Source organism: Podarcis raffonei, chromosome 4 (assembly GCF_027172205.1).
Source record: "Podarcis raffonei isolate rPodRaf1 chromosome 4, rPodRaf1.pri, whole genome shotgun sequence".
NCBI lineage: Eukaryota > Metazoa > Chordata > Lepidosauria > Squamata > Lacertidae > Podarcis > Podarcis raffonei.
Window position 1 is genome coordinate 23,900,159 of NC_070605.1, and position 15,286 is coordinate 23,915,444.

General features: G+C 39.6%; 1 protein-coding gene across 2 annotated transcripts in view; it reads left to right on the top strand.

The window, feature by feature from the left end:
- Positions 1 to 15,286, top strand: part of ATM (ATM serine/threonine kinase) — a 53,365-nt gene that overhangs the window by 34,477 nt on the left and 3,602 nt on the right. For both annotated transcript variants that reach the window (XM_053385764.1, XM_053385765.1), the window contains 18 exons: positions 217 to 325; positions 1,158 to 1,246; positions 1,331 to 1,433; positions 1,750 to 1,898; positions 2,075 to 2,179; positions 2,716 to 2,835; positions 3,176 to 3,410; positions 4,594 to 4,758; positions 7,062 to 7,181; positions 7,295 to 7,512; positions 7,842 to 8,049; positions 9,236 to 9,340; positions 10,789 to 10,944; positions 11,302 to 11,440; positions 12,188 to 12,270; positions 12,637 to 12,777; positions 13,282 to 13,398; positions 14,043 to 14,192. In XM_053385764.1, the coding sequence (XP_053241739.1) occupies positions 217 to 325; positions 1,158 to 1,246; positions 1,331 to 1,433; positions 1,750 to 1,898; positions 2,075 to 2,179; positions 2,716 to 2,835; positions 3,176 to 3,410; positions 4,594 to 4,758; positions 7,062 to 7,181; positions 7,295 to 7,512; positions 7,842 to 8,049; positions 9,236 to 9,340; positions 10,789 to 10,944; positions 11,302 to 11,440; positions 12,188 to 12,270; positions 12,637 to 12,777; positions 13,282 to 13,398; positions 14,043 to 14,192 (2,512 nt within the window). The remainder of the gene's footprint in view (positions 1 to 216; positions 326 to 1,157; positions 1,247 to 1,330; positions 1,434 to 1,749; positions 1,899 to 2,074; positions 2,180 to 2,715; positions 2,836 to 3,175; positions 3,411 to 4,593; positions 4,759 to 7,061; positions 7,182 to 7,294; positions 7,513 to 7,841; positions 8,050 to 9,235; positions 9,341 to 10,788; positions 10,945 to 11,301; positions 11,441 to 12,187; positions 12,271 to 12,636; positions 12,778 to 13,281; positions 13,399 to 14,042; positions 14,193 to 15,286) is intronic.

Here is a 15,286-nt window from a genome sequence, read left to right on the forward strand (position 1 = left end):
GACCTTTGTTGCCTCCCAAAGCACCTACTTATAGTTATCCAATTTTCCATTTAAGGAGTTGATTGAACAGGTCTGACCAAGGAAATGGACTCAGCTTAGTTAAGTAACAGAGTATCTCTAGGACCCATCCACAGCTTAGATTTACCGGTATATCTAGTCATTTTAAAAGAATTCATATCCAACTTGAAGACCAATTTTTAAACTTGTTTTCTGCAGGTCTACTTTCAAAGCAGCTAAGCAGCTAATATTTGAGGAAGGAAGTCAGAATTTAACACTAACTTCTTTGAGCAAGAAGAGCAAAGAGGAAACTGGAATAAGTTTGCAGGTATGGTACATCTTGTTTTTGAGAATATTTCAACTAGTTCACTCAGAGATAGGTTTCTAAGACTTCTAACAAGTAAGTTATGGTTACCAGGCGACTTGACAATTGTGTGGCCCCACTAGCCTCCATAAACTATACTGTTGACTTAAAATACTGTGTCGACTTCTATTTGAAAGCGTGGTGTTGGGCTGCATTGCCATTCGCTTCACAGATATTGCTTTTTCTGGGATGGGAGCTGAGGCTGTATTTTAACTTTCAGCTTCATGTATGATGCAGCTTGCTTTTGGCCTTATTTATCCAGTATGATAGTAAAATACAACTAGGATCCAAAAGGGTATTTAGGTGCTCTCAGTGAAATTTTGGGCTTTAGTTACTTGAGCAGCAGGCCCAAGCTGCTTTTGATTCTTAGACTGGTGTGTGGTTGTGGGTCCAGGATGAATTGGGAGACACAGCCCATCCGTGGATGTCTCACTAAGGCAGCCTAGAAGGTCCATTCATGGTAAATGAACCAATGTTCCAATACCCATCCATTTCAAAAGTAAATTGCTATGTGTCGTGTGTTGTTGCTATTCAATAGATATGAGCCTATGAGTTTCATGGTTCTCTAGCTCCTGGCCTCTATGTATTTTGTGTAAAGGAAAACATATTAATTTCTCTGAGCGTAGCCCACAGGGCTTTCTGTTTGGATGTCGGAGGTCTATCAAAGTGTGCTAAAAGTTTATAACAGAGGCAAAGACAAGTATTGGTCAGATGTAACATATTCTATAGAAGATTGCAATATTTTTTGTTCTGTAGGATGGAAGAATGTCAAGTAACCATTTTCACTTGTACCTAGGACCTTCTCATGGAAATATACAAAAGCATAGGAGAACCCGATAGTCTCTACGGCTGTGGTGGTGGAAGAATGCTGCAGCCTTTAACTAGGTAATAATTTTATTGGGGAAATTAGCAATTTTAACTGAAGGCAAAGTGTTATCAGTTTTAATATTATTCTCTTATCCGTGATAGGATAAGAACATATGAGCATGAAGCAAGATGGGAGAAAGCCCTAGTAACCTATGACCTTGAAACGACTCTTCCACCATCAACTCGGCAGGCAGGAATAATAGAGGTAATTTTTAAAGCAATGCATATCTCCCCCCCCTTTCCCCCCCTAAATGCTCACATTCACAGGGGTAGTCAGTATGGTCCCCCCAGATGTTAGATGACAATGTCCATAATTTTGACTGTAACAGTTTAATTCTGTAAAAAAAAAATAAAAAAATCTAATATTATGCTTTGACCTTGAACATGGTAGCCTGAAGTGCTACTAGGACTAGAAGTAAGTGGGATTTGGGTGTAGTAAAAATGCTTCACTTCCAGTGTTGGAAAGCATTTTCAGAAATCTGATCATTTTCATGTTAACTTTTTATTTCACTGATCGGCAGGCCTTGCAGAATTTTGGGCTGTGTGACACACTCTCCATCTACCTTAAAGGACTGGAACAAGAGAACAAAGAATGTTCTATGGAATTGCAAGAGATTCGTTATCAGGCAGCTTGGAGGAACATGCAATGGGATCAAATCTCTTCCGTCAAGTAATGCAAACTATCACTTTTCAGATGTAATATTTTTAAATGTTTGTCCCTTACCTAAAACTGCTACGAAGGGAGCCTTAGTAGCAGTTGATAAGCTGATAAAGGATTACTGTTATAAAGGACAGTTTAATAAAGTGTTTGCATTCAAATAGAAATTTTGTTAATTCTCTTTTAAGAGATGAAATTGGAGGACAAGGCTACCATGAATCATTGTATGATGCTCTACAGTGTTTAAGGGACAATGAATTCTCTACTTTTTATGAAAAACTGAAGTGTGCCAGGTAAGTAGCAAGCTTTGCATACAGGTGTCTGTGTATGTTATTAACAAAAAAATGCCAATAAACTGTAGCTTTCCTAACACATTGCAGTTTATGTTATAAGAGATGTATACATCAGTGCTTCGTTTGTGTAAAATGTATGCAGCTTCCATGGATTTTAATGCAATTTATGTAAGGCATAACATAGCAATTTGAAACTTTTGAAAGAAGTGCATTTTGAAGATTAGAGATAAGGCTTAAGCAGATAAGAAGGTTGGATGCTGCAGAGGAGCTACTTGCCTTTTTACATGTAGTGTGATATGCCCCTTATTTTGTAGATCAGAAAATTCTCTTATCTTTTGATGGAGTCAAGACATTTTTTAATTGTAGGCATGTGTTACAGTCAGATTTATTTTCAGTTGAAGTTATATGTAATGTCTGTTTCTATTAAGTGCTGCTTGACAAGATATCCTTTCTGACTTCTGCTCACTGTGTAGTGGGATTTGAAATTGCTTTGGCAGGTATCAGAAGTTACAATGATCTTTTTCTTATATTTGCAGAGTCAAGGAAGTAGAAGAGCTGTCTAAAGGCAGCCTTGAGTCTGTATATTCATTGCTGCCTACACTCTGCAGACTGCAGACCATTGGAGAGTTGGAATGCATAGGACAACTTTTCTCTGGGTACTTTTCTTTTCCAACCAATGCTTTACTTTTTCCTTCCTTATGACCCTGGATGTATTTACACATTTCACCCATGGAAATTAATTTTTTCCTATGGGGTAATCAGAATCTGCATTCCTTCACTGCAAACCTAATTTGCATGCATAAAGTCCCAGCTTACATCCCTGGGATGTCCAGTTAGGGCTGGGAGAAACACCAGTGTGAAATCCCAAAGAGCCACTGCAAGCCAGTGTAGACAAGACTGGACTAAATAGACTCAGTGATCTGACTCAACGTGAAGCAGCTTTATTAAAATTTAGTCAGAATTCCTCACACACTTCCATATGCTTTCTTTTTTCAGATCTTTTACTGCCAGCCAGCTGAACTGTACGTATCTGAAGTGGCAGAAACAGTCCCAGCTTCTCCAAGACAGCGACTTTAGTTTTCAGGAACCTATCATGGCTCTCCGCACAGTAATTCTGAAGATCCTTCTGGAGAAGGAAACTGAGAATGCCAAAAGGGAATGCATCAAAGACATCCTCACAAAACACCTGGTGGAGCTGTCCAGATTGGCTCGAGTGGCAAAAAACACACAGGTAAATAAATCCTTAAAATTCAGTCTAGATGTTCTCCCTTACGGATTTGCTATATTAAGTATAGATTGATGTTATTATTTTTAAAGAGGTACTCCAGGGCTTCTCCAAGATGTATTAGGAAATTATAATTCTCTAGTCTTGTTACCACACTACCTGTGTCCTATAGTCACATTTGCTAGCCTGGAAACAAACAAAACAATATTTAAATGTGAAAGTCAAGCCATTGTATTTTGGCAAGTGCATTTTCTGCAGTATGCCTGATTGGCAATTAGGCCCCTTAACAATACTAAGAACTATGGAGCACAGCAGCATGATATAGTCACCTTCTTTAATTCCCCCAAAGAAATGCATAATTTTGTTGTTGTTCTTGCATCAGTTGCAAATTCTCTCTTTCCTTTTTTGGTAGTTTAAAACTTTCTAGTGGATCAATAAGTTGTCCTTTCTGTGAAATAATATAGCATACAATTATAGGCCTGAATATATTTCTATTTACTCAAAGCTGGACACCACTTGCACATGCCCACAGGTTCCTATTCTGGATTAATTCACCTAAATAGCTTCCAGCCTTAGTGTTATTCATTAATTGTGCTGTACAGATTGAAAGTATATTTAGGAGTGAAAGTGAGTGGAAATCATTCCATTTATCATTCTATAACCCCTCTGGTTATGAGGCGTAAAAGGGAAGGCTCAAAATATACTAATCTGTGATCAGTGATTTGCAGTACACTGTTTCTGGTGTAAGAATTTGAGCACAACCATAAATTCACTACATGAGCCATAAAATTAATAGATCCTTTAAGGCTAAATACTGTTATCTTGGGCTCAGTCTTCCATATGCAATTATTTGATTAATAGTACTAGATCTAGATTCCCCTGTACTCTGATCCCATATCTTAAATTGCAGCCATATAATGTAGGACAAACTATTTGTGGCTTATAAGTGGTACAGATTTTAACGTGGGTGTAAAGGAAATGAATTTTCATTTCATTCCAGCAATAGGATTTGCATACTGAATCATTCTTGGAAGATTTAAGTACATGAACATGCAGTTAGATCAGGGATGGGATGTAATTGTAACAAGGTACAATTGGTATCAGATTTCACTGGATTCTAGAAATATGAAGAAATGGATGATATCTCAAAACTTAAGATAATTTTTTTTTGCTTCATTTTGTTTTCCAGCTTCCAGAAAGAGCAGTGTTTCAAATCAAACAGTTCAGTCCGGCTGGACATGGGGTATGTGTGTGGCAGCTGGAGGAAGCACAAGTGTTCTGGGCTAAAAAGGAAGAAAGCTTAGCGCTGAGTATCCTAAAGGAGATGATTAAGAAACTGGATGAAGATGACATGGTACATTTTGTCCTATGTCAGCTTGACAGTAGCAGCGTTGTTTAAATTTCTGTTTTGTTTTGAAGAAACACAAGGGCAACATATGTGACAAACTTGTATTTGTGAAGGGCCAAAACATATGCAGAAAACCTTAACTGAAAGGGGAATTCAAAATAAAAGAGTGGAGACTTCCGGGTTGGCGCCATTGTTTAATGGCGGATTCCCTCCGAGCTCCGGAGGGAATCGGCTCCGTAGCGTCTGGGTCTGGCCGCTGCGGCGAAGCGGGGACCCTTAAAATCACAGGCGCGGATGCCTGTGAACACAGAGACTCGGCGGGCACCATTTGCGCCCCCCCAATCTGCGACGGAGCCTTTTTAAAGGCTTCGGAACGGAGGCAGGGTGAGGCGTGGTGCTGAGAGTACTCCCTCGCCTACGGAGTGAAGCCGCAAGCCATAGACAGAGAGCGCCAACTTCTTCCAAGATCGACTGGACTCTAAAATATAAACCCGTGAGTAATACGGAGATTGGGACTTTATAAAAAATTTTAATTCTGGATTTGGAACGAGCGGGAAGGGGCTAAAAAGGAAGTCACCCCCCCCCTTTGTAAACAATTTAAAGCAAAGGACTGAGCAGCTAAGGTCGAAAGAATTTGCTTCTTGTTTTTTTTAATGAAAAGATTTTGATTTCACGGTTTTGACACTATAAGAAGATTTACTGGAGGATAAAAAGAACTTGGGGACTGAAATTTTACCCCCCCCCCAGACCCGGGAACGCCCTATGAGAAAGCCTGGTGTATGGAAGATTTTGACAGCTGTCAAGTGAGCTGTTAGTCAGCTAGCTGTCAGCTGGAAAAAGAAAACATTGTTTCTGCTGTTTCTGCTGGTTTATTTGGTACAACTTTGTTAAAAACAAGGAGGGCTGATACAAAATAACTGGACTTTTGGTTTTGAGCTGAAAGGAACATTAAGGAACTAAAATCCCCCTAGAGGGGGAATAAGGACATTACACTACAAAAATGACTGGAGTATGTAAATTCCAAGCAGAACTAGACAGAGTTTTCGTTCTCTTGGGAAACTTGAAAGATGAATACAATGCTTTGTCTACAAACGTATCATTACTACACTGGACAGTAAACAACAGCTTGGAGCCTGATAAGGACTTGAAACAGGAAGCCTATTTAACTGAACAAATAAATGAAACTGAAAGCGTAGAAACGATGGAGCAATGTGTTGTTTTTGAAGAAAATGAAGGAGGAGCAGGAGATTTGCAGGAGTTAAAGGAGAGTTACAACATGAGGCCTGACATGATGACAAAAAAGGATAATAAAAATTGGATGTGGAAAGCCTGGTCTGAATGGGAATCTGGAAAATGGAAAGATCTCCTCGGGAGGAGACCTGAAGACCTGAGGATTACAAATTGGTTGAAGGTGAAAGCTGGAGCTTTGGGGACATTTGGATCTGTAAGAAATCTGAAACAAGAGTTGGAGCACCCCATAGGCTTTGCTTTTAAGTATGGAGGACTGGCTGGAAGCAACATGGATTCTGTTGGGCCGGAGCCCCTCCGAGACTTGGGGCTTAACATTAAGGACCATCAAAGAGACCGGCGGAAAGGAACTGAGAGAGATATAAGGGCCTCGGACGTGAGATCTCCAGGCTAAATAAATAACATAAAGACTGATGGACATTGGTTGGGGTCTGGAACCGGGAAAAGGGTGGGCGGAGGTTGGGAATCCAAAGGGTGTATAAGGATAATTTGTTTTTTTATAATTTAGTTAATGGTAAGGAAATTGGGCAAATCGTGGAAGGGAAATGTCGGTCGACTTCAGGAAAAAGGTTTAAGAATAATTAATGGGGTATAAGTATGGATGTGTGTTTTTAATAAGGTAAAATTGGTTTTTTCTTTTTAAATTAATTGAAAATAAGATTGTTAAAAATAAATGGAGGAAATGGAAAAAAGAAGGAAAGTAAAACAATAGTAAGTTAGAATAAATGTATAAGTTAAGGTAAAGAAATAAGTTAAGGACTTGCTGAACTGACAATTTAAATGGGAATACAAGAAGGGGAGGTGTGAGGAGGTCTGAGAAATAAGGTTAAGAACAATAAGTATCAGAAATTTTTATGTGTTTTTATTGTTGTTTAGTTTTGAATATTTTGTATTTTTGTGTTTGTTTTTTTCTCTTTTGTTTTGTTTATTTCTTGTTCTTGTTTGTTGTGTGTTTTTTGAAAATCCTAATAAATATTAAATCAAAATAAAAGAGTGCTTGGGGAGAGGTCACTTTATATACAAGTGAGTATGTCTGACCTGCATGATTATATTCTTCTAAGGTTAAAGAAGACCCAAGCCTGCGACTGATTTACACAGAATGTCTGAGGTTGTGTGGAAGCTGGTTAGCAGAGACATGCTTAGAAAACCCGACAGTCATTATGCAGAATTACTTGGAAAAGGTAAACAACTTCTGCAAATATTTTTGAAATCTTATTTGCGTGCTTACTCATTAAATGGTGGTTGTTTAATGGCCAGGCTGTTGTTTTATTGTTTTTATAACATTTGGTTCTAGGCAGTAACAGCTGTTGGGAACCAAAACGATGATAGTAGCACCGAACTCAAAAGTGGAAAGATGAAGGCTTTTCTGTCCCTTGCTCGTTTTTCGGACACTCAGTATCAAAGAATTGAGAACTACATGAAATCATCAGAGTTTGAAAACAAGCAAGCTTTGTTGAGGAAGGCCAAGGAAGAAGTTGGCCTCTTAAAGCAGCACAAAGTTCCTACAAACAGGTAGGCCTCTCTAACTGAGGTATGTTATGCCACCAATTCATAGTAAGTAAGTTAAGGCAGGTCTGTCAGCTGGTTAGGGTTCATCTAGCTATATTTTGGCATGTATATTCTTGGGGAACAGTGAGCATGTTCTTAGTAGTGAAGCATTATCTTAGGAGTTTTCCTGCTTCTGTCATTTTATTGTGTAAACCAATAGAAGTAATCATTGGGTCAAGTACTGAGAATGAGGAGAACGCAGGCTCTCTCTTTTTTATAAAGTCAATGTCTGTCAGCATATAAGTAAATGAATTTTAGATTTGTAGTCTTATTTCTAAATTTCTGTTGTTAAGATACACAGTCAGAGTTCAGCGGGAACTACAACTTGATGAAGGTGCAATTCGCGCACTGAGAGAGGATCGCAAACGTTTCTTATGCAAAGCTGTTGAGAACTACATTAACTGTTTACTGAGTGGGGAAGAGCATGACATGTGGATCTTTCGACTCTGTTCTCTCTGGCTTGAGAACTCTGGTGTTTATGAAGTCAATGTGATGATTCAGGTTAGTCTCACCGTAACTTTACTGCATCTGTGTATACAAAGATACAACTTTATTACATCTGTGTATACATTCCCTCTTTGTAGTGAAGTAAAATATAAGGTTGGGGAGCAAATTGCACTGGATGTCTATGCGTGGGTGCATTTTTTCCACATGTAAAATCTAAAACATTTAAGTCTCAGATTGTGTGGATTATCAGTTGTACAGTTCATACTCATGTACCTTGGATTTTACATGATTAGGCCCTATGCATACCTGTTCCATACATACGTATCTAGCAGGCGCAGAGGCGAGTGAGTGGAAAGTTATCTTGTTTTCCCAGCTTACGTAGCCTCTATTCACAGGGAAGTTCCTCTGAACCCAGACCATTGTAGCTTGCATACTCTCGCTTTCTCCCCGCCCTGCCACAGCCAGTACTCTGGGTTCTTGGAGTAGGTGCAACATGTAGTGAATCAACCCACTATCAGTCTTTCTTTGAAGTAGTATCTTTCATTACTACTTTCTGCTTCTTTTCCCCAGAGTCCTCTTTTACCTTATCATTCCTTACTTATGTCAGGATTTTTATAAATAACACGAGTAATGTAATGGATACACCACAAAACTACCTAATCCAGTGGCTTCATCATCCACTGTAATAAATAGATAGGAATTGAGGTTCCTCAGTCACAGTCCATGCAAAATACTGCCAGGCAGTAGCCTTGTTCAGACAATCAGTTCAGGCTTGATGGTTCGTTTGTGAAAATGCAAACAGGCATCAGAGCCAAGCCCTCCTCCCCTCCTCCCTGGTTTATTTTCCTAGTTTCTTAACTGACATTAAGTCATAATTCCCCAGTTTAGATGTAACAAGGAACTCTGGCTTAATATACACCAAAATCTTTGTGCCAAAGCCAGTTCACAGTGAGGGGATGAAGAAGCACTCGGTCCTGACTCTCTGGCGTCATAAACAGTGCTTGCATCTTAAAATACTATAGATTATTCCCCAGCTTGTACAGTACTGTCTTGTAAAACCTGGTGAGAAAATGTTTGAGAAATGGATGATAAAAGTGCTGCTGTGAAAAGAGTGTCTTGCACTGATATCAATTAGAAAAAAAATATTGTGATGTACTGATATCTGAGCATACATGCAATTTGTGTTATATTATTAAGCAGTCTCACCTTCTACTTTTGTTTGCTGTTTTTATTACAACAGAAGGAGGCAAAGAAAATACCCTCTTACAAATTCTTGCCACTGATGTATCAACTAGCTGCTCGAATGGAAAGCAAGGCAGAAGGATTTCATCAGATTCTGATTAATGTAATTGATCTTCAACCATGATGCCCTGTATTCATTTAACATGCAAATACAAAACAAACACAGAAACAAAATACAAAAACAAACTTTATTTGCATGTAGATAGTTTGGGTGTTAAGGATTTTACAGTGTTGCAATGTTAGATTTTAGCTATTTCATTTTTTGCAGCCAGTTTTGCAGCTCAGAAATGGACTACTGTATAACGAAACAAAACTTCCTGATTCCTTCCTTCTGATCACTGAGCTTTGTGCCATCCCTTCCCATCCCCAGCTCCTCTGTCCTTTGTCCAGCTTTTCCCTTCTTCTCTGTAATTGCTCATGGCTCCCTGGTCTCATACACCTTTGCCCAGCATTGGAGAAAAATAAAATAAAATGTCCCTGCCTAGTGCTGCATGGTGAAGGAGCCTGAGGACACGCATGTGCAGTCCTCAGTAACTAGTTCAGAGGTTTTGTCCCTTTGACAGGACTGAATTTTTCCTGCATCCAGGAACTAGTTTGGCACCCACACAGCCTCTCCTTATTCAGATGTTATGTAGAAATAGAGCTGAGTCTCAGTGTATTAATGGCACGTTGCCCCCAATACTCTTAATGCCAACCGCCAGTAGCTTTATATACCGTATATTTTGCTCTATAAGACTCACTTTTTTCCCTCCTAAAAAGTAAGGGGAAATGTGTGTGCGTCTTATGGAGCGAATGCAGGCTGCGCAGCTATCACAGAAGCCAGAACAGCAAGAGGGATCGCTGCTTTCACTGCGCAGCGATCCCTCTTGCTGTTCTGGCTTCTGAGATTCAGAATATTTTTTTTCTTGTTTTCCTCCTCCAAAAACTAGGTGCGTCTTGTGGTCTGGTGCATCTTATAGAGCGAAAAATACGGTAGATATTAAATAGCATTGGGGATATCTGCAAGGGGGGCAAAAGCACTGTCCCAATGCTGGATTTTGTCTCATAGGTAGGACTGGAATCTATAGCACTGGCCTCCCAATTACCATTCCATTTTATTTATTTTATATACCACCCTTTATTTGAGGGTCAGAGGGTAGTTTAAAGGCAAAAATGTATGGAGGCAGTCTAGAAGGAGACCATTGTCAGTGGTACTGAAAGCTGCAGAGAAGAGAGATTTTTAAAAAACAGCAGTAAAGTCACATTCCCTCTATCCTACTCTCTGTAGGTCATCCATTAGGGCCTGCAAGAACAATTCTGTCCCATGGCCAGGCTTCAACCCAGATTAATTCATTGAAGCTCATTCACATAGTGCTGAAATGTGGTTTATTGTCGCATTCAAATAGAAATAGCATTTGAAATATGAAGTCCAGTATAGAAATATGAAGTCCAGTATAGAACTGAATCATTGAGCATTGCTGCTGAACCTTTGATGCTTGCTTTAATATGCAGATCACAGAGTAAGAATGCTAGTTGTATAACTTTTCTTTAAATAAATATATTTCTTAACAGCTTATAGCTAGAATTTCTCTGGACCATCCACATCACACTTTGTTTATAATCTTGGCATTGGTGAATGCCAACAAGGATGAACTCTTCGCAAAGCCGGAAGCAGCAAGTAGCAGGCAAACAAAAAACACACCAAAAGAAACTTCTCAACTTGACAAGGTACTTTCATTCACCTGCTTCTGGGGTGCTTTAGGCTGGGGGAGCGGGAAGTGTCTTGTGTTTGCATGGACAGTATTGTAGTTGGGGCCTGTTTTTCATAATGTCAGGGCTGCAGTAAAGTTACCCACCAGCAGTTGGCCCAGTTTTCTAATGCTTCCTTTGTTGTCAGAGCTCTGAATTGTTTTAATCTAAAATAGATTGTAGATTGTAATCTAAAGTAGATTGTAGATTGGCGTGCCTGGTGTGCTCTGGTCCATGGGGCCAGAGTCCCCATCACGAAGAGTCGGATACAACTAAACAACAACAGATTGTAAGTAAAACACTCGCTTTTACCAGTATTCTTTTTTCAACCGATAGGAACGGATGGAAGCTGCTAGCAATATAATTAACATCATCAAGCATGAAAGAGCTGATATGGTGGCAAATGTCGAAGCCCTCTGCAATGCTTATATCACTTTAGCAAACATGGACGCGACTACCTGGAAGTCAGAGAGAAGTAAGAATATGGAAAATGGGGATAATTGCGGTGGGAGTTGAAAATCAACAATAATCCTTCAGTTTCATACTGTGTAATAAATAGCTGAAAAATAATTGTTTTGCTTCTCCAGGATGTTTTGTTGAGAGTAAATTAACTGTGCAATTTATAGGCTATACACTGGTACCTCGGGTTAAGTACTTAATTCGTTCCGGAGGTCCGTTCTTAACCTAAAACTGTTCTTAACCTGAAGCATCACTTTAGCTAATGGGGCCTCCCGCTGTTGCCACGCTGCCGCCGTGCAATTTCTTTTATCATCCTGAAGCAAAGTTCTTAACCTGAGGTACTATTTCTGGGTTAGCAGAGTCTGTAATCTAAAGCGTATGCAACCCGAGGTACCACTTTAATGATATTTGTTAGCCAGTGAACTGTATCCAATTTGTGCAGGTATCTGTAACAGCCTTTGCCACAGAGCAAATTGGCAGTACTCTGGTTATTTTGGTATTTGGGCACGGGCCAATTTACAATGTAATATTTATAGTACAATTAGATATATTAAAAAGAGTTAAAATAGTAGAGAAGGTCTGATACACAGTGGAAAGGCAAAGGGGTAGATGGCACCACACTAGAAAATCTAGAATAATTTCTGTAATATCAGAGACATGTTAGAAACAGTTTCATCATTGTTTGAAGTCCAGTGTGCAGGAGTTCATATAGCAACAAATGTTAGTAATGGCATTTAAGGTAATTTGTGTGTTGTTTATGCAGGAGGCATAAATATCCCTTCTGATCAACCTATCACCAAGCTAAAGAATCTAGATGATGTTGTTGTACCCACCATGGAAATCAAGGTAAATGAAACTGGTTTATCTCAGTAATAATCCTTACATAGTCATATTAGCGGGGATTACAGTGGTACCTCGGGTTAAGTACTTAATTCGTTCTGGAGGTCCGTTCTTAACCTGAAACTGTTCTTAACCTGAGGTACCACTTTAGTTAATGGGGCCTCCCGCTGCTGCCGCACCGTCGGAGCAAGATTTATGTTCTCATCCTGAAGCAAAGTTCTTAACCCGAGGTACTATTTCTGGGTTAGCGGAGTCTGTAACCTGCACATATTTCATTCTAGCAGACAGAGAAATGGCTATCAGTACTGTAGTGAACATGTAATATTGTGGTGAACATGATACAGCAGCGCCTAAATGTATTTATGATTTTAGGTGGATCCAAGTGGGAAGTATGAAAATTTGGTTACAATAAGGTCATTCAAGCCAGAATTTCGCTTAGCAGGAGGCCTTAATCTACCAAAAATAATAGACTGTGTTGGATCAGATGGGAAAGAGAGGAGGCAACTTGTCAAGGTAAGTTCTGTGTGTTGCACGTGCTAGAGAGGTGTCTTTTTTGATTTAAAAACCATGAGACTTGTAAATTGAATGTAGAATATTGGGTTTTTAACTTATGCCATGTTCTGTGGTGTGAACCTTGCCTTTGGTGGAAGTTGATACGTTTTATTTCTCTGTATTGAAAATACTGAGCTGCTGTAAAGTAAAACCGTGGGAAATTTATAAGCGCCTGATGCAGGGATGAATGGAAATAGGTTCTTACACATTTCTAAATATATATTTACTTATTTACTAAATGTACAATGTATTTCAAAACTTCTGAGTGATCCCAGAAGACAAAGTATAAAGTGACAGTACTGCTCAATTGTCTGGATACTTTTCCTGTAGCTTAAGTCTACAGTACTTTGCATACTTGTTTTGAATAAAAGTTTCCCTCACTTCCAAATAAATATAAATAACATAAAGTTGTAGTGTTCAGCAGATGCCATTTCTATACCATTGCCTTTTTTGTATCTCTTAAAGGGCCGTGATGACCTGAGACAGGATGCTGTCATGCAGCAGGTTTTCCAGATGTGCAATGCTCTGCTTCAGCAAAATACTGAAACCAGAAAGAGAAAATTGACTATCCGCAGATATAAGGCAAGTTTTGCTCTTGTTCCATCAAAGTAGCCTGTTGCAGACATGATGTGGGTTCACCAGCCAAAGAAGCTTCCTTTATATAGGCTCTGATAATTACTGAATTTAGCTCTGAAAGTGGCACTTAGGACTTACTACTCGAGATCTTTTAAGCTGGAGGTGACAGGAATTGAATCTAGGACCTTCTACATGCACCTCACATGCTCTGCCACTGAGCTCCCATCCTTCATCTCCAACATAAAAAAATTGTTTTATATCAAAACAGAACATTGCTTCATCTAGCTCAGTATGGCAGTGACTCTCTAGGGACTCGGGCAAAGTTTTTCCACAGCAGCTACTACCTGAGATTCTGCTGAATGTTGGAGCTTCTGCACACAAACCTTGTTGCTCTCACAACATCTCCTCTCCTTGCCAAACTAGTTTGAAAACTGGGAGCTAGTGTTATAAATACATGTGTGTGCGCTCTCTCTCTCTCTCTCTCTCTCTCTCTCGGGATTTTATTTCACTTTCCACAGGCATTTTCCAATGTAAACTAGAGATTGTACCCATGATTCCAAAATGGGTTTTCAAACTAAGGTTACAAAGGAATCTGATTTGAATTAGCACTGGTTAATCATGACAGTTAATACGTCTGCTTATTCCTTAAGGTGGTTCCCCTTTCACAGAGAAGCGGTGTCTTAGAGTGGTGCACAGGAACGATTCCCCTGGGTGAATTCCTCATCAATACTGACAGCAGTGCTCACAAACGATATAGGCCAAAGGACTATAGTAGCGTAGATTGCCAAAGGAAAATGATGGTGAGTCAGAAGCAAATCCTTCCCAAGCATGATATGCTGTCTAGCGGTATATTCCTTATTTTTGATTAAGGCTATGAACACTCACCACAAAATCGTCTGTTCTCATCACACCCACCCATACAATCTGTTTTGATGTGTTCACATCTGTAAGAAGTCAAATCCCACACTTTCCCCAACAACCTTTCATCATGAATGGGGAGTGGGTCTGCCAGTGAAAGGCTATTGCCAACTTCACAGCTGCCACAAGAAAGAGGATAAAATTATTACAGGATTTTATGGCCTAGCTACGTCACAGCACATTTCACCAGGTCTTTTGTCTACTTCGCTTTATTTGTTTATTTATCAAATTTGTATACCGCCCTTCAACATAAATAAAAAAGCACAAAATACATTTTAAGAAATCAAAAGCAAAACACCCACAAACCAGTAACTGCCCTCCCAAACACTTTCCGCTAATGCCCCACTGTCCAAAATTTGCAGGACAGCCACTTGGAAGTCTCCATCTACCTTCACCAAAACTACAGGTTAGATACTTTATGTTCAACAGAAGCAACTTTTGACAGGAGAATTCTACAGATTCTATCCTCCTTCTATATTCCAGGTCTGGCACTACCCACCCTACATGACCTAGCTAGATAGAGAGCATCCCATCCATGGGTCGTATCCTTAATGCCATCTAGAGAAAGGAAGCTTGGGTACTTTATGTGAAAGGTGTGAAAGAGACCTTTCCCTGGTGCCAGCATTCAACCTTCATACACATACACTCGAGAGACAGCCAGAGCTTCAATTTTCTTAGTCCATATCAGACCTTGTTCCAAGGGACTGACTTCGGTTTCACAAGCCTAGACCCCTACATTAGGGGACATTTCAACTCCTCAGATCTTTCTATACTCACTTGAGCGTAGATCTTCAGAAGCTTATCACATAGTTGCATGTGCCTCTCCTGGTGGAAGAAGGGCTTCACCCATTCATGGATGGATCCCCCATTCATTCCTCCAGAGGAAGTGCATTCATAGTAAACCATCCAGGCTTCCCTTCTCCCATTGTCAGTTCAGGTGAGAGATAATATCTGACCCAGAGTTAACTGGTGAACT